Here is a 23,445-nt window from a genome sequence, read left to right on the forward strand (position 1 = left end):
GGGCAGGCCCGGTGCTCTGTGAGCTGCTGACCATGTCAACTGTTCCTTTGTCTCTGAGATAGACAGGGGGACTCCCAACTGACACCCCCCCCCCCCACTGTGGGACAGTCTCAAAAAATGGTCACTCCCATGAAAATGGGGCAGTTGGGAGGGGTAGGTTAGGGATGGGCAACAGGGGGAGGGTTAGGCTGCTGCAGTGGGGCAGGTTGCAGCTAGGATTAGGTTACGTGAGCCATAGGTTTAGGAATAGGATAGGATGAATATACTGTGATGCGTGATTCTGGCCGTCTGGAGTCCTCGCTCGGCCTTCTGGGATTTCTTACCAAATCTGTTCATTCTTGCCCTTTGTTAAGTCCCCTATTGTTTTACTGTTTCTTTACAGTGTGTACTGTTTTGAATGTCATTCAATAATACAAACGAAAAAAGAAATGAAAGATTACCCTCCAATATACCAGCTCATAAGGCAAACCAGCCGACGTGCCATTTGGTACGTCTGTGACTACTCTGCTCCAGTGGTGGACTGATTAATGGGGCAGATGTATTAAGCTTTGTAAAGGGGTGATAAAGCGGGAAGATAACGCACCAGCCAATCAGCTGTGTTTTAAAAGTTGCAGTTAGGAGCTGATTGACTGGTGCGTTATCACGTTCCACTTTATCTCCGCTTTATCACCACTTTATCACCAAGCTTAATACACATGCCCCACATATCAGGGCTCTGGAAAATGCATTAATAATATCATTTGTGCCAAAAAGTAGGTTGGAAATGTTTCCACTGAGGGCTTCACGCAGCAATCTGTATCATCATTTTAAGTCACTTTGTGGGAGAGTTATCTGCCCTGTCAGGAGGTGACCATCGGTTTGTGGAACCATCGATGGTTCCCTTGCAGATGGTTTCACATCATAGAGGTTACCCATCAATGGTACAATCGATGGCCATCCTCAATCACTACTCATCTCTCTCCATACTGGATCAGAAATTGATTTTATTTTGTATCCATAAGTGTGCATATACACTTGTCGATGTTGGTGTGGGGGAGGAGCGACGGAGGGTGTGGGGCCATGCTACAGCATTTTCCTCCTTAAAGAGGTCCTCTCTCATCTGTACTAAACAGATGAGGGAGGGGGTCATTAACGATGAGTGGGAGTGTGCATTGTTAACGATGTTGAGTGTACACACCCTAGACGAGAAAGTAAAAGATATCACACAGGAAGGCCCTCTTCAGCGTTATTTTTCCCGCTAGTATTTGTTTTGCTTACTGGATTTTCTTTTGTTTTGTATTGTTTTTTTACAGTACATTATTTTCAAAACCTGTCAAATTTAGAAATACATTTTTAAAAGTTTTTTTGTTTACAGCATAATGATAGATTAATGGTGTGTACACACGGTCAGATATGCCGTGCTATGGGAGTCCCGATACGATCAGATCGCATCGGGACTCGCATCGCACGGCATGCATGCAGTGGCACAATTTAGACTATATAGTGTAGATCTACACTACATGTATATATATAGTCTTTGCTGCCCTCTCTATTAGACGGACGACTTGCACTCACACGGGAGCGCGCATCGGGCTCGCAAGCCCTAAAAAAGCATGCGATCTGCATGCGATATAGCTTCCGATGTTCACTATATCGGCAACATCAGAAGCCATATCTGCCCGTGTGTACACACTATAAGTGTTCTTTATAGATCAAAATGGAATATTGATCTTACCAAAAGTAGCCCCCTTATTGGGGTGACATTCATAAAAGCAAATATTATGAAAAAAGAAAGTTGAAAATGTACTGCTTTACTAAATGTGTGCTCAGTAGCAGATTGTGCTGGTCCTGTGCCATCAGCATTGTTATAGCGCAGAACAATTTAGTGTAGGATAGGAGTCTTATTAGCACTTGCTTTCCTCTTAACACCTGTGCGGTAAATGTCACCAGAGCCGGCCCTAGCCTAAATGACGCCCTAGGCAAGATTTTGGCTGGTGCCCCCTAGCACAGCCACTAGTTCCGCCTCTGACCCTGCTCCCCTTTCCCAGCACCATCAACCCTCATCATAGCAGTCATCATTTTGGTGCTCCTATCCGCAATATTTTAAATAGAATCAGCGCACACATTCGGTGCACAGCCCAAACAGGGGTGTGTTGTTGCTGGGAAGGGGCATGGCCACACAATAGTACCCACAATTCAAATTATGCCACACAGTAGTGCAACTTATTTCACATTATATCTTGCAATGGTGTCCCTTATTCACGTTACATAACACAGTAGTACCACTTTACCTTATATACATTACTCCTCACATTATTCACATTATACCCTTAGAAAAAACTCCTGAGAAAATATTGTATTTTAAGCACGTCCATGGCCACACTGCTACCCAGCACAAAGCAGTGTGTGCTGGGCAGAGGAGAAGAGCTGCAGCTTCTGCTGTCACTTAAGGGGAGGGGGCCCAGGGCCCCCACTGGGCCCTTCCATCATACTTTGGCCTGGGTAATTTGTACCCCCTACCCCTTTCTCTCTGTACCCCTGATAATACCACACAGTAATGCCCCTTACACATGACACACATTATTAATGTCCTTATAACCATAATGCCCCTTACACATTATGCCAACCTTTATTAATGCCATTCATACACATAATGACACACATAATGCCCATTACACATATGTTGCACATTATTATTGCACTTATACACGACACACATAATGCCTGTTACACATATGTTGCACATTATTAATGCATTTATACATGACACACATAATGTCCCTTACACATATACCAAACACTATTGCACAAGCAACCCACCCGCAGACAGCACTTGCACAGCCGCTAACACTGTGACCTCTGCCTCTGCTTGGATACAGATGTTTCCTCATACATCTTGACTCAATAAGCCATGCAGCTCCTGGCCAGTTCTGCAAACGTTGGGTGCCTTTTTTGCTGAAAATTCATCTTATTTGCATTGTTATGACCAGCACACGCAAGGAGCTTCCAATGATTAAAATGATAGGCTGCATGCCTATATTCTGTGTGCGACTGTGGCTGTACCTGCATACGGAATGCTATGTTACAGTGATTTCCATGAATACACTATTTCATATGCAGATGCAGCCTCGCTCACACACAGAATATAGGCATGCTGCATATCATTTTAATTAGCAGAAGCTGCTGATGCCCCTAGGCATTCCAAATGCCCTAGGCAATTGCCTAGTTTGCCTATGCCTAAGGCCGGCTCTGAATGTCACATTGAGTCTGTTAGTGCAGCACCGTCTCTTCCAAATGAACCAAAACATATCAGCTGAAATCCTCACCTCACAAGTAAATCGGTTAGAGCAGTGGATCTCAAACTCGGTCCTCAGGACCCCACACAGTTCGCGGTTCTCAGGTTACCCGACAGGAGCATTCATTACTCAATGACACATATTAAAAGATCCACAGGTGGGGTTAATGATTTAACGTGATCCTGCGAGGAGACCTGCAAGTGTGGGGTCCTGAGGACCGACTTTGCAAACCTGTGGGTTAGAGGCAATTATATGCTTATATATAAAAAAACAAAGCAGTGGATCAGTAAGTAACACTTTACAGGGAATGGAATCATTCGTCAGACTGCATTTAGGTCTACAGTCGTTAGGTCGACCCCACGAGGTCGATTGGCAGGAAGGTCGACCTGACTTAAGGTCGACATGGGCCAAGGTCGACATGACTTAAGGTCGAATTTGCATAAAGGTCGACATGAGGAAGGTCGACTGGTCATAAGGTCGACATGGGTTTTTCACTGTTTTTTTATCCGAATGTCGACACAGTCGACATGGACACAGTTGGCAATGAGAATCGGACCCTCGCATCGCTCGCTTCGCTCGCGATGCTTCGGGCACACTATTTTATTCTCCCGCCACGCCCTAGTGGATGGTAGGGCATGAAATACCGCCTGTCGGCACATGTCGGCTCAAAAAACAGTGAAAAACCCATGTCGACCTTATGACCAGTCGACCTTCCTCATGTCGACCTTTATGCAAATTCGACCTTAAGTCATGTCGACCTTGGCCCATGTCAACCTTAAGTCAGGTCGACCTTCCTGCCAGTCGACCTAGTGGGGTCGACCTAATGACTGTAGACCTAAGTTCATTCTAATAGATGACCGCATCCCCTTTACAGATAATCTTTTTTTTATTGAGGGCTGTGAATGTGCACAATTCTAATTTATTTGTCATGTTTCACTTACATCTTACAATGTCTGATGCTTGCCAAGGCATTCGACAAATACCAAGTATGGTTGTTGTGATTTGTTATATTGCTGCTTATTTTATGTTGCCCATACACTTATGCATTTGGATGCGATGCGACATCAAAGTGCGATGTCCATCCCATCTGATCGCATGTTACGGTGCAAAAAGTGCCTCCTTTGAGATGGCACATTGGGTGCCGCCACATCTAACTCCCGCCGCCCGCTAGTTCTCCTTCACAGCGCTAAATTACCCAGAAGAATATGGCCAGCGGCCCCTCCGGCCTCCTCTCCCCAAACCTGATGGCGCTTAAAGCATTCCCTCCACCTCCCACCTGCAGATTACATTTGAGTGATCGCATTTGGTTAAAAACTACATGTGATCGCTCAAATGACCACATTCCACCGGCTGGCACGCGCACTGCAGATGTGGTCGAAAATCGAATGATTGCATGCAATATCTCAAGTGTATGGGCAACATTACTTTGATTTGGGATTTTTCCTTAGCACAGATAGCTTATGTCTACAAGCATTAGGTAGACACCACTAGGTCGACCTGCATAAAGGTCTACATGGGTTAGGTCGACAGGTCATTAGGTCGAGACAAGTCGAGTCAAAAGGTCAACATAGGTTTTTCATATTTATTTTTTTTGAGCCGACGTGCTGACAGGCGGTATTTCATGCCCTACCATCCACTAGGGCATGGGTCCTCAAACTGCGGCCCTCCAGATGTTGTGAAACTACAAATCCCAGCATGCCTTGTCACAGTTTTGCTATAAGGGAGTGTTAAAACTGTGGCAAGGCATGCTGGGATTTGTAGTTTCACAACATCTGGAGGGCCGCAGTTTGAGGACCCATGCACTAGGGAATGGCGGGAGAATAAAATAGTGTGCCGAGTGTAGCGAGGCACCGTGCCCGAAGCATGGCGAGCGCAGCATGGGGAAGCGGTGCTATGTTTCAGTGTCCATGTCGACTGTGTCGAAATTCAGGACAAAAAAATTTCTGAAAATCCCCATGTCGACCTTTTGACTGTCGACCTTCATTATGTCAACCTAATGCATGTGTCGACCTAATGACCTGTCAACATAACCCATGTCGATCTTCAGTCCTGTCAACCTTCCTGCGTGTCGACCTTCCTGCATGTCGACCTTGCTGCGTTTGGACCTTAATGTATGTTGACCTTAATGCATGACCTTAATGCATGTCAACCTAGTGGTGTCGACCGAATGCTTGTCGACCAACTTGCTGTCTACCCAATGATCCATACCCTGACTACTAAACTATTCTAAATCCATAGCTCGAGGTAGAAACGTAAATCTGCCACTCTCTCAATGACAGCAAATCCAGTATCTGCGTAAAGTCACAAGGAGAACCCGCAGTTCAAATGTCTGTGTAATTCCATCTGCTCAATATTCCTGCAGATTCTCTTTATCTTTATAATATTTGTGATTGAATTGACTCTTCGCTGCTGTTAAGCAGCCCCTGACATTTAAGAGATACTTTTCCGTGCACTTGTATAGTCAAAGTTAAAAGAATATATTATGTCATGTAGGCTGTCTCTGCGTGTCCATCCAGTCTCCACCATTGGCTAATTGCAGAGCAGGGGGGGAGGACTCGGCACAGTAAACTGTATTACTTGAGAGCTGGCTCAGGGATTTCTGTGGGATTGCCCATCAGTGCAGCTACTGATGCTGTTGGATAGTCGAGCACCGCAACCTTACACAGATCCAATAGCAGATAGCTGAACACAGAAGGGCTGAGTGGCTGCCTGGGAGAGTTCTGAACCTTAGTGAAGTCTCTTTAGGTGGTGTCAAAAGGTTTTGGGATGAAGTATTATCCAACGAGAAGTCTTTAAGGGTGTCTGTTCCATTTATTTCTTTTTTAAAGGGGGGGAGAGAGGAGAAAAAATGGATCTTATAAGTAAAAGACTGACGGAATCTTTTTCACTGGGAAAATAAATATATATATAAAAAAACCCCAAATAAATCAATTGAATGATCTCATTACCAGGAGGTGGGCAGCCCCCTCTTTCCCCCCTGGAAGCAGCATCCCCTGTGTGGGTCTCTGATTAGGACAGTGACAGCCTGTTAGTAGATTTTTCAGTGTGTGCTGGATTTAACGCTGAGACATGCGAGACAATAGCTCTGGCAACGGTGAAGCGAAAGACTATGGAAAAGTCGAGTAGTGAGGACTCTTCAATACACCGAAGTCCGTCCGTGGACAGCAGGGACTCCGCTAAACCTTCTACCTCAAGTAGGGAATTTGGTAGAGGATTCACAGCTGGGGCTTTCTATGGCAATGCTGGATCGCGCACCCAGAGCCATGCTGGCATAAAGAAGGACAAGTACTCTGCACCCAAAGGTGGCAAATATGTGGTTTTTTACCTGGATCTATCATTTGTTTTTCTTCTAGAATTTAAGAAGTGCAACATGGCGAGAGGCTGTCTCTGTTGTTTGAAATACATGATGTTTCTCTTTAACTTAATATTTTGGGTAAGTGAAACTCTTTTATTTTTTCTAATGTTGTTTTTGCATTTATGTTGGTTTTTTTTTTGCATTTATGTTGTTTTTGCATTTTATGTTGTTTTGCCTATTTATGTTTCTACCATATTTTATGCCGTTACTAAGACTGCTGGATTTTAGCTTGGAGAGCATCCGTCCCCTCTCCAGCATCGCTAGGGTTAAGTTGAAGCAGATGGGGCCCCTCTGGCACCCAAGGTGTTAAACTCCCAACCTGAGCGAGGAAAGTATTTTCATAAGATTATGCAAATACAGTAGTTCATTTCATTTGGCTATAATGGCAATACATGTTTGTCTCCCTGTGATTTATTCATGACACTAGCCTGTGTTCTCTGTTGCAATTTATGGCAGCATTTGCACATCGCCAGCAGGTCACGGCGCTTTGAATATTTCCGGGACATTTGTATATGGAAGTGGGAATACAACTTATTATAAGAAATCATGCAATGCATTTTAAAGCCATCATTGAACGTTCTAAAGTCTGGTGCAAGCAGTGCAATTAGTGTGTACAATCCTCTTGAGCCATAGAACTTAATAGGCAGAGTTTTACAACTTGGGTGATTATAATGATCCAAATTAAATGTATTGAATTTTTAATAAAGTACAGTACAACTTCGACAGTTGATATTAAGAATCGTGGAGTCGGTACAATGCTGATCTTTAACCCATCGCTGGCCCCATGCACCGACTTCCACGTTATTTTAAGGACAGTGACAGTGGACACATCAATGTACGTTTATGTCTATAGGTAATGAAAGGCTGTCGCTGAATGATACTGTATGGATCAAACAGCTCCACTCTGGCAGATGCTTCTGCTAAGTTAAGACTGCAACACCCATCCTCTCCTATGGAGATGTTCTCACATAAGTAAACGTCAGACACTAGACTATACAAATGTGGCTGATGAGAGTCAATGCTGCCGTTACCACCTCTGAAATGTAAATCTGTAAGTTGCATTTTTGTAATGAAACATAGGTTATGCATTTTCAAGCGCTGCCAGTTATTTTATTGGTCAATAGCACCATGCATAAAAAGCACACTGCAAAACGTGCTAAAACGCACCATTGTAACACGCCTAAAGCATACGGGAGTTTGCGGATCCATTTTCCTGCTGGATATGTGTGAATGAGCCCTGCAATCCCTGGGGAACCACATAACGAGAGAGAGAGAGAGAGAGAGAGAGAGAGAGAGAGAGAGAGAGAGAGAGAGAGAGAGAGAGGGAAATGCACCAGGGACACTGCAAAGCTTCTTACAGGGTAAAACCATGCAGTTGTAGCCAGTGAGGAGGGGGGTGTCCAGCACTATCCAGCATACTCAGCATTTCCAACCACCCAATATGTATCAAAAAGGGAGAAATCGCAGCTGCATGACTGGCACAGTCCCATCTTCTAAGATAAATGGGAGACCGCATGCCCAAGCCGCTCTGCTTGCAGCTCAAGGCGACTGCTTAAAGAGCTGCTCCACTTTTGTGACACGAGGTAAAACAGCCTGCCATGACTGCAGAGTGACAAGGGGAGTAGCGCGGCAAGGGTTAAATCTGGTCCCTCTACTCAAGCCCCTCCCCTCCTCCTTGACAAGGAGGCAGGGCTCCCACTTAAATAGGCTCAGTGCAGCAGCTCACGCAGAAGGCTATGTATGCACACAGCTCACACTAATCGGAGAGAGATAAATGTGCTCATGCCGCATTATTAGTTAGTAAAAAGCCCCTATGTGGCACTTTATAGCATCGATTAAGCTCACTCTCTCCGCTGGGCGCCCTCTGCACAGGCAATAAGGCATTCATAATCCCAGCATTGTATTTTTGCTTACAATAAAAAAAAAAGGCAAATGAATGACATGTTTATATGAATGGTGAAACTTTTTCTAATATAACAAATTGACCATGAATTGCTAAAGATCTCCTCTCTTCAAAAGCCTTCCCTAATAGCGGTGGTAGTCGGGGAATAATACCGTGGGGGTCTCTAACCACGCAGGAGAAGGGTCTGTGGTGTGAGAGCTGTAGCCTTGAATGTATTCTGCTTCGTTAGCACTATTTCTTTATTATTAATTAATAGTTATCTAAATAGCACATGCATATTCCACAGCGGTTTATAGTAAATATTTCAGTCATTCCTGTCAGTCCCTACACCAGCGGAGCTTACAATCTATATCCCCGATCACTCTGACACACGCACTCTAGTGCAGGCATGTCCAAACTGTGGCCCCCCAAGCTGTTGTGAAACTACAAGTCCAAGCATGCCTTTTCCACCGTTTTGCTTATAGGGAATGCTAAAACTATGGCAAGGCATGCTGGGATGTGTAGTTTCACAACAGCTGGAGGGACACAGTTTGGACAAGCCTGCTCTAGTGATTATCTTTGTTGGGAGCCAAGTAACCTACCAGTATGTTTTGGGCGCGTGGGAGGAAAACGTAGCCCCCGTAGGAAATCCACGCATGTGTGGGAAGTACATACAAACTCCACACAGATGTATCATTGGTTGGGAATTTAACTCTTTACCTCAGCGCTGTATGGCGACATTGCTTTAAACCACCAAAAACCCATACCCACTGCTGCCCCCACCAGAGCCCTTGTCCCAAACTATACATGCTACAAAAGGGGTGCAATCTACAAGCACTGAGATATATTTAAGTGCAAATATTTGCAGGTTCTGTGCTATAGCAACAGAGAAGACTTGGGGAAAGCTGTTTTAGGGTACAGTTTCGGGGCTACTTTTAGGGGGTCGATTGGTGGCGTAATTTTTGGTTTTCAACAGACTATGATTTGATGATTTCTTTTATATTCTTCATATTTGACATCATCATAAATGAGTTATTTTCTGTTTTTTTTTTTTTTTTTCTTAAGTCTGTTTAAGCAAATACACTTTTCCCTACATATGCTTTATGTCTTCATGGTGTACAATACACATGCTGCTGCAGCATAAGCAAGTTTAACATTATTGTAGCTTTTTTTTTTTGGTGGAACTTGTTTGTATTCTCTTTTTGTATGCTCCAGATATATTACTAGCAATGCTTGTGATGGCGGAGTACCATCTGTTGTCGCTTCTTACAGAGATTAGAGATTAGAGATGTCTGAGCTGAGTTACTATGGCTTTTAATTATGATGCTGGGATTTTGATCTATTACGAAGAAAGCTATGCACCGCACGAACACACATTCCATCTTGGAGCATGGACGCTGACCACTGGCAGCGTTCAGTGACATTGTCCGAAGGGAGTGTGTCACGTGACTATCTGCAGAGCTGATGAACAGACCCAGCTATAGTTTCTGTGGAATGTTCCGCTATAAGGTTCTGATGTTGGAGTACTTCATTAGCCCCTGCTGATTGGCTGTTGGATACCAACATGGACAATTCGTAGCTTCTGAACCAAACCACTGTATGTAGCTGTAGATTTGAGCCAGCAGTGAGTGGGCAAAATGAACTATATATTTTACGTCACTCAATTTTTTTATTGTTATTTCTGCTCAAACTCGGTGACAGTTCTTTTGAGCAGAGGAAGCCGAAGAATGGTCCAGCTGTGCTGCCATTCACATGCAGAGACGGGGGGAATGGTCAGTGCAGGCTAGCGGGGAGCGATGAGAATATTGGTGAGAGGGGGGGGGGGTGTATGGAGACAGCTGTATAAATTGGTGGTATTTACTTTCTAGGCAAATATAGTAATGCTTGCAAAGTGCACATATGTTCACAGTTAGTTTAAGGGATAAGAGGCGCACCTGTCTAGATTTTCCCCAGGACAGAAGAATTTTCCTTCTGCACTGCACCATGTCCATGTATATATGACTGCTGACATCAGCCATGTATTGGTATATGGGCACAGAGTTTTACTTGTCTATATCTCCCACATTTTTAGGTTGAGGAGATTGGAATGTGGCACACAGAAGGGAGAGTGGGGCAGTTGTGGGGTTTTATCAAAAGGGACCCGCATTCTCTTCCTGTCCCCTAAAAGCGCACTTAGAATTCCTAGCAGCGCACCATGGCAGAGCAGCCGGGACTAGGACAGACCTCCCAACCTTCTGACCTCATCGGGATGAATTAGTCCCAATAGGAATGGAGGGAATAAGCCCTAAAATCAGGATGGTATATCCACTAAAGGTCGACATGGCTTAGGACAGTCGGCACATGAAATTGGTCGCCATGGCTAAAGGTCGACATGAGTTTTTCATGGTTTTTTTTTTGAGCCGACGCGCCAACCAGGGCTTGGAGCGAGAATAGAAAAATGTGTAGCGAGCACCGCGCCTGAAGCGTGGCGAGTGCAGCGAGCCATGCGAGGCGACGTGGTACACTTTGATGGTGTCCACACTGACGATGTCGAAATTTGGGATAAAAAAACCCGAGCAACTCATGTCGACCTTTGACTATCGACCTAGCCATTGTCGAACTGATGATTGTGTCCACCTTCCAACCCTGTCAACCTTAGCCACGCTGACCTTCTGTGGTCGACGCAATGCATGTCGACTTAATATATGTCAACCCAATGACCCATACCCGTCAGGACTGGGTGTCTTGTCATGTTGCATCATTATCTATGTTGGTTATAGGATAATGGTTTAAAGGACATTCAGCATTTTAAATAGTCTATTGCAGTAGTGTACAACATGCAGCCCTCCAGCTTTGGTGGAACTACACTTCCCAGCAAACCCTGCTGCAGTTTTAGAATTAAAAAATAGAAACTAAGGGATATCCGGTTTATAGGTTGATATAGACAAAAGGTTGACATAGGAAAAGGTCAACGTGCTAATTGTTGACACTTTTTTTTTAGTTAAACTTTTACCATCTAATTGGACTCTGATTGGGAACAGTAAAGCCCAGGCCAGAAGCATGCTGGGTTCATATCCTGGAATCTGTTGACGCAAAACCCCAAAAACGTCAAAAACCATTTAATTGTCAACATTTTGCATGGCCCTTTGACTTTTTTTTGACCATGTCACTCTTGACCATTTGGTGTCGAGCTGTCGACAGTCGACCTAGTTGACACTGTTGACCCTTTATAGTATAACACAGCTGAGGTTTGGTATGCTGGGATTTGTAGTTCCACAACAGCGGGATTAGCTGCATGTTGAATACCCCTGATCTATTAGTTAAAATGACATGTGCCAATGGGCTTATTTTTGTAGGAAGACTCAATAAAAAAATAACACTGACACAAATACATCAGTTATTCATACAACAAAAAAAGTGATTATATATACAGTATGTTTGTTAGATCCTATGGGCCTTATATATGTTTGATAAATGCTCCGGGGCTTATATAATGGCTAACGAGACACAGATGTGATTCTGGTGAGTCTGCCCAATTTTTAAGGCGCCAATCAGTTAAAAGGCAACATCACATTTATTTCGCGGTTTCAAAGTTATTTCCACTTTAACCCTTTGAGTGCCAAGTGAATTTGTCAAAATAGGTGTTGATAATTGCCAAGCAAACATTTGCATTCATCATAATGACCTGTTATGTTTAACTCATATAGGAAATATAATCTTTTTTTTTTACACATTTTTTATTTGAATTTATATAACAAATGTGAGCAACGCTGGCATGTTTAGCGGATATTTTGAACATCTCCCACAGAGATGTTGGCACTCAAAGAGTTAAACATAATGGCAGACTGGCTGGAATCACTGCATCTCACCCTACATGTGCTACGTCAGTTGTAATGAAGATGTGTAACAAGGAAAAAGAAAATCTATTAGCAACCAGAGCAAAACCCATTGTAATGGGAAGGGAGCACGCTTTGGAAACAAGGCTAAAATGTCACTTACTGTAGGTCTATAACTCATGGGCAGAAAATAATGAAAGCATGACCTGAATGTTCCCAAAGAACGCCTGTCTGATCATGATCCACTACTACGTCATGCTAATGTCCTTCTGCCTTTGGAGCTTGTGCTCAATGCTGCTGGTGAGGCCGGGAAGCCACCCTACAAACAATCTACCATGATGAATTGGGGCAAAGAAACATTCCACTACAACTAGTAGAAAGTAGACTCTACAAGATTGATACAAAGTTTCACAATTGTAAAATGTTCAATAAAACTCTCTTTGGATATTTTAACTAAGGGGGTATTCAATGCCGGACGCTATTTCCCCTGTCGCTGCCTATACAATACTGCCGTTTCCGACAGCATTGAAGGCAGATTCCGACAACACAAATACGACTTCAAAACACAGCCGTTTTTCGAAATCCGCGGCCGGTTTTGCCGACACACCTACTTTTAGGCACTTGAATTCCGGCTGCTGAGTTACTGGGCCTGGTATTCTGATTGACGAGACGTTACGACTGTAGGAATCCCAGAGTAAAAACCGCCCTAAAGCTGGATACACGCTATAAGATTATCTTTCCAATCTGGCTGGTTGGAACGAGAATCTGGTAATGTCTGGAAGAGGTGCTTTTGGGGTGGGGTCAGGGCAGGGTCATAGAGTAAAATCATCCCAATTAGTGTAGTGTGGCTTCTCCTCAATAAAGTGTGGTTAGAGAGGAAGGCATTTTGAGGAGTTGCTATTTTCCTGTTAGTTTGTGATATCGGTGAATGTTGGTCTATGATGTTATTGAATTGAATATATTAATACTTTATAAAGATTGGACTCCTTCTTCCCTCTGATTAGCTGTACGGCAAGATGAAGCATTGCACTAGATCTGACAGACGGCTATGACCTTTCCGTCAGGTTCAGATATCACCCCGCACCGTCAGGGAACCACGGAGATAGCAGAAGCTATAAGCACTTCAGACTTTTAGGTAGAAATTGTTGCAGGAGACAGAACCCCTAGGGTGAGATGTTTGGTGAAAAGAAAATCTTTTAAAATAAATATTCACTTTCATATATACAGTAATCCGTCTTAAGGTCCATACACACTGGGCGACTATGCCCAGCGTGTATGGACAGTGATGATGCCCGGGGAAAGCAGCTCAGTGCATACACACTGAGCGGCTTTCCCCCTGCCCGGCTCCGACAGGCAGGGGGGAGGAAGGTGTTGCATAGCGCAGCGCTATGCAAAGCCGTACTGAAAGCCGCTCATCTGCTGGTGATACCAGCAGATGAACGGCTTTCCCGGCGATTTTGCGGGAGCGCGCAGCAGCGCTCATCGCCCGGCCATACACACGGGACGGCTTTGAGCTGAAAGCTGCTCAAACCTGCTGTTTTGAGCAACTTTCGGCTCAAAGTCGCCCAGTGTGTATGGGCCTTTACTCTATAGCTGCGTGAGAGATATTCTCCTCAGCAAATTAATCCTCAATATATTCATTTATTATACTCAGATATTTAAACGTTTCCCCTTCTTTCCTTAGCAGTATCCTATATACTATTACATGGTACGGTTGTGATTTATTGCTGTCATTTTATGGCTCATACTGCTTTAATTAACTATTGCTACTTCATAAATGGTATTCTACAGCAGTTACATAAATCATCTTTTTATAATTATGTTTTGCCTAATGAATCACCTTATTGACGTAAATGTGGAGGATATGCTATCTCTATACAGCTATGTATGGTTGTATTAAAAGGCCCTCAAAGTGGTCACACGTCCTGTTCATCAGTAATTATTTCTGATAATCTATCCTATATATATACTAATAAGCCCGCTCGAAGCAAATGCTTCGAAAGCTAGTCTGCTACAGTACCTTGTGATTGCACCTGTTTTTGTGCATGTGTGAGAGTGAAAGAGATGTAGTTTCACTCGCTGCCAACAGAGGGCAGTGTTTCGAAGACACGCAGACACTAGACATATATATTTACGATGTCTAGTGTCCGTGTGTAACCTAAACACTGCCATCTGCTGGCAGCGAGTTAAACTACATCTCTTTTTCTTTAACACATACAGATACACAGAGCCAATCACACATAAGAGGCAATCACAAGGTAGCAGACTAGCTTTCGAAGCTTTTGCATCGAGCGGGCTTAGCTAGTAATATAATGAGCCTAAATGTCAGTAGAGTAGAGGGGATGGCCGACCTCACAGCTAGGGATTTGGGATTGAAATAAGCTCCCGGGTTGATGAAAACAAAAATATCTCATGCCTCCTAACCAGCCTAGGACCCACAGCTGCAGTGACTCACCCTTTTCACTCGTGGTACGGGTGGGTGGTAAATGTGCGGGGCAGTTGGTTTGTGCAGGCGAATCCCGGGAGTAAAAAATGCCCCGGGATTGGCATCCTTACAGGGTGGGAATCGAACCCATGGCCTCAGTGCTGTGAAGCAATAATGCTTACCATTGCACTATCCATGCTGCCCAGTTCTGATGGGGTCCCTGAACAATTGTACAAGGTTGTGTATAAAGTGTTCAGCACCACATTAATCTCAGGGTTGCCTACCCTCCCGGAATGGCTATCTTACCCCTGACCGCGTCTTTTAAATAACCGGATTGTCCGATCTCCGATGAGGGGGCGGGACCAAAGTGGCAGAATTGTGTCATTTTTGCCGATTGATCGGCAAATCGGGTCATTTTCCATCATGGGGGCGGGGCTTAATGATGTGTGTGTCCCCCCCCCCCACCGCCTGCTGAAAGTCTCCTCTCCGGGCTTCTCCCAGAGAGGAGATTTAAACAGTCGGTAACCCTGATTAATCTTATGTAATCTGGTAAACAATATGCAGAATGCAAATATCTTTCCACTTAGCGGCTCTTTAGTAACTACGGTATAGGGCTGCATACATTAGCTCATTAGCATCATTATTTATAGCTTGTTTGCAAACAACTCCGACTGTAAATGATTTGTTGTCGGTAATATTTAGTGCATCACCTCTTACAACTATGTACTGTAGCATCGTCTGCAATATCTAACATCAAAGGCGCTATGTTTAGCAGGATAACACATTGCAGCGCTGGTTATAGCTCTTTGTGTACCGTCTCCTCTCTTCTCAGCCATATTATATTTCCCTGTATAGTTATAGCGTATCCGGTCGACGGATCAACAGTGTCTTGATAGAGCTTGATGTCATGGTCGACTACCCTTGGTCGAACGTGTCTGGTTAGACGCCTAAAGATAGTCAACAGCTTCTAGATCAACAGTAACGAAAGTTAGACGCAAGCGTTTGGTCAACAGGAACGAGACTTGGTTCATACTTTACCATTCCAGGGGGCATAGAGTTAAATTATAATAGTTTGCCTCAGGCATGGCCAGCGGACACTGTACACTTTTTTGGTGTCCATGTTGACATAACCACCCACAATTTTTTGAAAAACTCATTTCGACCTGTTGATCAAGCACTAGGTCGACATGTTGACAATGCTCCCATTGACCTAACGCTTGCGTCTAACTTTTGTTACGGTTGATTAGATGCTGCAGACTATCTTTACATGGGTGCAACTAAGCATGGTTGATCTAGACAGCGTCGATCCACTGTACCATAACCAGTGACAGCATAGTTTATCCTGTTATGACAGATGAGGAGAGTTATATACCACCATTTGTGGGTATATTAATCTATACTCCCGTATTTTTCTCCGTTTAGTTCTGGTAACCTATTTGCTTGAGGAAATACAGCACAGTGCAAATGCAAGAGCCCAACACGCACGGTTCAATCCTCGTTGTTAAATGTCCCCAATAGCTGACAGAGTATCTGCAGACCGTGTATATATCAGACATGAGATGACAGTCATTCACAGCAGAACACTTGTACTACGCATTATGCCCTTGTCTAGATTTATACTCTGTCCCATGGAGCACAAACAGTACATTATCTGGAAGATATGTGAACAGGAAGGTTAAAAGTCAGTAGCGTGTATCAGCGGCAGTCAGATACCACTTTCCCTGCTTCATTCAGCTGCAAACACCACACATTTTCTGCCCATGAACTGCTTATAATAGTATATTATCACTGTATCTTATGCAACTTTCTTCCTTTGCATATGTAGACCAAAATGGATGTAGTTCCATTTCCTAGCCCTTGGTGGTGCTGTTGGGTACTGCTTCTAGACAGTGACCAAACCTCTCTATGGTATGGTTGAAATCATCATTAACTATATTATGGGAGATATTACATTTATACTTGTTATTACATACCAAAACCCCCCCCAGGGAGAAAATATACCTTTTATATTTTCAAGGTGCCATCTAGTTTACTCAAGAGCCGACAAATATAAAGGACATGCTTTATGCAAACCATGTGCCTCCATTGGAGCGTTGGCCAGCGTATAGCAGTGCACTTGCTGTGAGAAGAGAAAGCTGCTGCCTGAAAGTGCGGATAGAAGAATACTCAGTCCGAGTCCACACATCTGCCTATAAGGTGCAATGTTGGCAGATCCTCTATAACCCTTCCTCACAAGATTAAAGCCCCATACACACTAGCAGATCAAGTGAAAGATATTGTTTAGTGTGTACACTCAATATGGTTATTGATGCGCACTCCCTCGTCTTGTTATCGGTGATTGATATCTACCGAACATGCAGGTCAATTTGGTAATATTAAGATCTTTGGGCACCTGATGGGTTAAAAACTGATTTAGCCAATTAGTTAATTAACTTATCAATTAATTAGTGAGGGCCACTACTGAGGGATGTATCAAGCATCAAAAAAGTGATAAAATGGAGAGTGATAAACAGCCAGCCAATCAGCTCCCAACTGTGATGTTACAGGGTTTGAAAAATGTCAAGCAGGAGCTGATTGGTTGGTATTTTATCACTCTCCACGTATCACTTTTTGAAGTTTGAAACATCTGGCCCCGATTGTTTATATTGCTTCAAAACCCTGAATCTCCCAGTACTGGTGTGTGTGGATCGGCTTTCTGGGGTATACTGTATCGCTCCACCTCAGTAACGAAATCCATTGATACAAGGCAGTCATGCATTTTGCATAAGCGTCATGAGCTAATCTGTAATGAGCAGGAAGATTAAAGGAAATTGTGTTATCAAATTGGACATGATGAACTGAAGCAAGAGAGAGAAAAAAGGAATCACAGTGGGTAATATGTAAGAAAGAAACTACTGAACTAAAGTGCACAGATCTGTGGCACAGAGAGCCCACACAAAGTGGGGAAAAACAAAAAAACACTGAGACGCAAGATGTACATCATATATTTATATATATATATATATATATATATATACAGTATATATATGTCATTTATTATCATTTTAAGGAGTTTATCTCCACTTTCTCTGAGTTTGTAGATTTCCCTCCTGAGAAAGTAGGACAGAAGGGACCAGTGAGGTAATCTCTCCTGTTACCAGACATCATTCTGTAGCCTGCTGAAGGACAAACTCAAGACGTTTCCCAGAGTTTCAGATGGACAGGGGGCAAACTCTACAAAATGTCCTGTGACAGTTGGCACTTAGCCTAACAAGTACAGATTGGACAGCTGCTTGTGTAGCGGACAGAGTGAAATTGCCCATTAATCAGCCTTCGTCTCTTCCCACCGTATAAGTTTCCTGCCCTTCATCCAGTTAAAGCCTCATTCTCCCTCACACTGAAGGAGAAGAATCCTATTGTTGAGTGAAGCCAGGCTCATTGCCCCCTGGGTGGCTGCACTGGAAGTGCTGTAAGCTCCCTTAACCATTTAGCATCACTCCCGCAATGACAATTTACCCTTCTGTTTATACAGTATATTTATGTCTGTGTATACTGTATATAATATATAAATATATATGTACGGGGTAAGACAAAATCTAAAACTGAAATATGCACGATGAGATGATGCCATATATACGTGCTGTTTGTGCGCACTGACCGACCCATTTTTCCAGTGCTGTGGGGTAAGAGACTTGCTCCCACCTTGTTGACATTAATAAGTGTAGTCATATTACTCTTGCAGGACCTGGAAAACATATTATCCGAAATAGGGCAAGGAGATGGTTTAGCACCCAAGGCAAATTAACAGCACCCCATTGCCAGGAGGCTCCCATGAGTTAGCCACCATACACATTCCTGATATGAGGGCAGCAAGGTATAGGAATGCACAGTGGCCCTTATTCTGGTTCACTGGCAAAGGCTCAATCCTTCTCAAACAGACAAAACCATGTGCACTGCAGGGGGCGGGGGAGACGTAACTTGTGCAGAGAGAATTAGATTTGGGTGAGTTATTTTGTTTCTGTGCAGAGAAAATACTGGCTGCTTTATAGATCTCACTTTGAAGTAAACCCCACGGAAATCGAATTCTCTTTGCACAGGTTAGATCTGCCCCCCCCCCCTGCAGTGCACATGATTTTGTCCATTTGAGAAGGAATTTGCATTTGTGAGTGAACCAGAATAAGGGCCAGAGTTTGCAGTTGTTACCTATATGGTAACGGCATTGTTAATAAAGGTAATGATACCGATCTAATTTGCTTAAAGTCATCCTGGTCTATAAAGTAGCTGGAATGGAGGCTTCTGGTTCTACAATTTCTAGAAAGCAGTGGTAAAATATAGCGGTGTGGTTTAGCTAGCTATAGAATCTTCCCTATTCCCAATATCAGCTGCCACTTCTGTGCTGAGAGGCATCTGTCTGAATCTCTCTCAGGTTATATCAAGAAAAGAAACCCATAGGCTTCTATTGGGTAACGCCAACCAAAGATGATATTACTCAACAGTTCTAAACTCCGGAGCTTGGCGTATAGGGAATTACTGTTAAATATATAAAAACAGGATTTTCTATGTTTTTACCTCATTTTATGCAGTATTACAGCCCAACATTTTCATGGAACGTTATTTTCAGCTTAGCCCTTGTAGTAAACTTTGAGAGCAAACCACATTGCCAATCAATGGGGTTTATTTACTAATATGGGAAGATAGGGTGACCACCTCATCCCTTTAATTCCGGACACATATTAATTACACAGGTTCTGTGGCAGTTTAAAACCAGGTGAAATTGAGTCTTGAAGTCAGCCAGCCTCAGAACCTGTGTATTTAATATGTGTCCGGAATTAAAGGGACGAGGTGTTAACCCTATGGCTCTGAAGAAGATAATAGATATAGGGCCTGATGCACTAAGCTTCAAAAGTGATAAAAGGGAGAGTGACAAACAAGCAACCAATCAGCTCCTGCCTGACATTTTTCAAACACAGTCTGTGACATGGCAGGCAGGAGCTGATTGGCTGTCTGTTTATCACTCTCCATTTTATCACTTTTGAATCTTAGTTCATCTGGCCCATAATTTTAATGGTCGCCAATAGCAACATCCCATCTGCAGTAGATCTCCCATCTTAGTATATAAACCACAGTGTGTTATACACGTTCATCACAACAAGTGGCACAAACAGCTGCCACCTATATGGTGATTTTATTTCCTGTCGGGAGCAAGAGAAATGTTTAGTTTCTGCTTTAAGTGCTCTGGGCAGAAATACAGCACCCATGTGTTCTACGCAATGGCAACGGAACGGTGTATATGCCTTATCATTACACTGATCATGTCACGGTGTTAGGTTCTCCATTGCAACGTAAAAGGCAGGTGGGATACAGATAGTTTATCAAAAGTGCTGTATTATTGCGCACAGAACAACAGCTGCAGATTCATCACCGAGAAACTCCCGATTGGTTACAATGACGGTTTCCATCTTATTTGATAGATCTGTTGTTCTCTGGGTTTATTAAAGGCAATACTTTGCACTGCTTCAGGTAAAAGCTTTCCCGTAACAGCACGAGCGCATCTATCGCTGAATGTCAGTCTGGGTGGAATATTGTTACCATTGATCTTGTTGGATAATGTATGTATTTCGATCTAGAAGTGAATATAAATTCTATTTCAAGTTGATATATTTTTTTTTTTTTGTTTTGTTTTCCATGTTGATTTTAAAATTATGACATAAATGGAAGATGTGGTATTTTGCAGTAAAATATTACTTAGTTTATCAATTTCTTGTGCATTTCCCCTTTAAATTGTACCTGGTGACTTTTGTTGTACTCCCTCTTTGGGAGAAACCTGGGGAGGAGACTCTGCTGCACACTTGGGGGCGGGGCTGGACTCTCCTGTTATTAGTATCCAACACCAGTATTGGAATGACATGATTCTTGAGTAGGGGGTGGTGTCAAAGTAACACAATTACCTTGTTCATCCACACCCCATTGTTTCCCACCATTGTTCCTGTAATAATATACCCATGCCTCTCTATCAAGCGGACAGGATGCAGAAGAGATTCCTTGGTGCAGGGGGGCAACTTGAAATATTTGGAATCTCCCGGAGAGCAGATAACTATAGTTTAAATGCAAATAAAGACTTCTGAGGATTGCCGAATTAGGACTTTTTAGCATTCATAATATCCCCGATCCATTGACCGATCCTTGCTGGTTGCTACTCAGCACTTTCGTTCGGCGGAACGGTGGTCGTGGGAGGTTGGGAGATTGGAGGATCGCCCCCCGCTGGTGTATGGGCTCCTTAAGGCACAATATTGGGGGAAAAGAGCACATGACATGGCGTAAAAAGTAGAGATGTATTTCTGTCACCTGATGGTGCATTGTTCTTGCTGTGGGGCTCATCTTTCATAAATAATAAAAATAAATACATGACTTTTAAACATCAGAGCAAGTTAGAAGGAAGCACTTTATTCAGTGTAAGTCAGTGGAGGCAATGTACTGTGCATGCTAATGAACGTTATCTAAGTGTTGAAAAAAACCCTTTAAAAAGTGTTCGGCAAGTGGACAGTATAAGAGGAAATTGATTTCCTGATTTAACATGTACATTTGGGAAGCTCTCAAAGCTCCCTTGGACACAAGCAATGTGTATTTCTACCAAACATCTCCTTTTAAAAATGCGATAAGAATGAGTAAATGTACCATTAGCCTAAAGGTTGTGCTGTTCAGCGAATCATATCGTGTTCTTTAATCTTGTAATTTACAAACTGTAATCTATCTCCCAAAGCCCTTCATCTGCTTCCCATAACCATTCAGCCTATCTGTTATACAGTCCCATTTATAATGTCACCTGAGTTTATTGCACAGAGCACAAGAGTTATGAATACATCTCACTCCACTTATATTAACGCTTTCACCATCTACATCACTCTATTTGTCAATGGGGTATGAATACTTATTATTTTCCCAAGACATCTTTGTATAAACTAGTGTTCATTCTAGCACCCGCCATCTTTGAAAATGTATGCAGTTCCTCTTCCCTGCCTGGGGTGTCGCTGTCTGCTGTAGTGCTTCTGGGACAGTGTGGTCTGTTTATCAGCACTGATATGCAAACCAGCCCTGTGCTAGAAACACCACAGCAGACAGCGACACCCCAGGCAGGGAAGAGGAACTGCATGGGTTTTCAAAGATGGCGGGTGCTAGAATGAACACTATAAACTAAAAACTGTATTCACATCTTTGGGGAAATTTACTAAGATGGGAGTTCTATTCACATGGGATGTTGCTGTGGGCAACCAATCAGAATCTACATCTTTATTTAGCACCGTCTAGAAGATAATAGATAGTATCTGATCGGTTACCCATAGCAACATCTCATGTGAAATAGAACTCCCATATTAGTAAAGTTTCCCCCTTGAGTTATCAGCCAATTAGTAGGGGGAGATGGATCATATATTCTAAAAAGAACAAGTGAAGGTGTTGTCAATAGCAATGAATCAGCCAGTAGCTACCATTTACCAAATACATTCTATAAAATGACAGATGGATGCTGATTGGTTGATAGGGTCAACACCTACACTTTGCCTCTTTTGAAGATCCAATACATCTCTGTTTTAGAAACAGCAGGCACCAGTAAGAATGGGAAAAATTCCTTGTTATAGCACAAAGGCGTTCTCATCACTAAAACCATAACTAACAAATCATTGGCATAAAAGTATTTAAAACATATGATTCTTTATTATACATCAGAGTTCTATATTTGAGCACTGTTGACGAAGCAGCAAATGATCCTCCTTCCAGGTTTCCAATTACCTTGTCCTCATCATGTGGTAGGTGTATATGAAAAGCAAAAGGACAGGATACGTGTAGTACTGTACCATCTAAAAAAAACTTCTACATAGACAGATTCCATCCAATGTGTAGTAGAGCTGTTCTAAAAGAAGAGAGTACCCATCTCCCTTCAAAGCAGACTGCATCAAGGTTTCTTTAAAATGTTAAAATGTATAGCCATATCTCACTTTTCAAAGGACATTTACAAATACAGCATATCTCAACCAAATCTTATGGGGTGAAGTCCTCATATAAAGGTTTCTTTGATGTTGTTCTTTTCTGTAGATTCCTTAAATTTCACTCTCTTTATACTATCCTCTCAAGATTGTGGAGATGGATATACAAAGGCAATTTTGGAAAGAATGGTGTATAGTATTTATTAGAAAAAGACTAATAAAATATCAGTACTAAACAATATCAAAATAAGATAGAAGGTAACATTCGTCCAGAACTTCCATTACCGTCGTAATGTTGACAGCGTGTATAGATCGGAGGCCCAGGCAAACAATCAAGTGTGCTATTAAATATACCTCCAATGATAGAAAGAGGACAGTACAAGTTCTCAAAATAGTCACAGTACACAGCTGACGCATTTCGAGACAACTCCTTTCCAAGGCTTTGTGTGACGGAGTCCCCTTTTATACCCATATCTACCCTTACTTCCTGTATAACCTATATCATCTTACCAGTAAGAATGGGCTTCTGGTGGCGGATGTTGAGGGTTTGATGACGGTGTGATATTTTGTACTAATAGCGGTGAGCTATTGGCATCCTATCGGGAAAAGCAGTCACCTGGCTCTGTTTTGAGGTGACATAGAAATGGCAACAATATGTGCGTGAAACACGTCGGAATCCTGGCCCGTTTTTGCCAAAGTTTCTCCACAGGCGGAATTCAATGTTCTACCTGTCAA

At 42.9% G+C, this 23,445-nt stretch overlaps 1 protein-coding gene across 3 annotated transcripts in view; it reads left to right on the top strand.

Moving 5' to 3' along the window:
* TSPAN9 (tetraspanin 9) overlaps nucleotides 1-23,445 on the top strand; it is a 378,125-nt gene that overhangs the window by 225,761 nt on the left and 128,919 nt on the right. For 2 of the 3 annotated variants that reach the window (XM_083181644.1, XM_083181645.1), the window contains one exon: nucleotides 6,629-6,708. In XM_083181644.1, coding sequence (XP_083037770.1) covers nucleotides 6,629-6,708 — 80 coding nt within the window. Of the gene's footprint in view, nucleotides 1-5,891; nucleotides 6,709-23,445 lie in introns of those variants that run through there. The other variant, XM_083181642.1, reaches the window with a different exon arrangement.

This window comes from Crinia signifera, chromosome 4, assembly GCF_055691185.1.
Source record: "Crinia signifera chromosome 4, ASM5569118v1, whole genome shotgun sequence".
Classification (NCBI taxonomy): domain Eukaryota; kingdom Metazoa; phylum Chordata; class Amphibia; order Anura; family Myobatrachidae; genus Crinia; species Crinia signifera.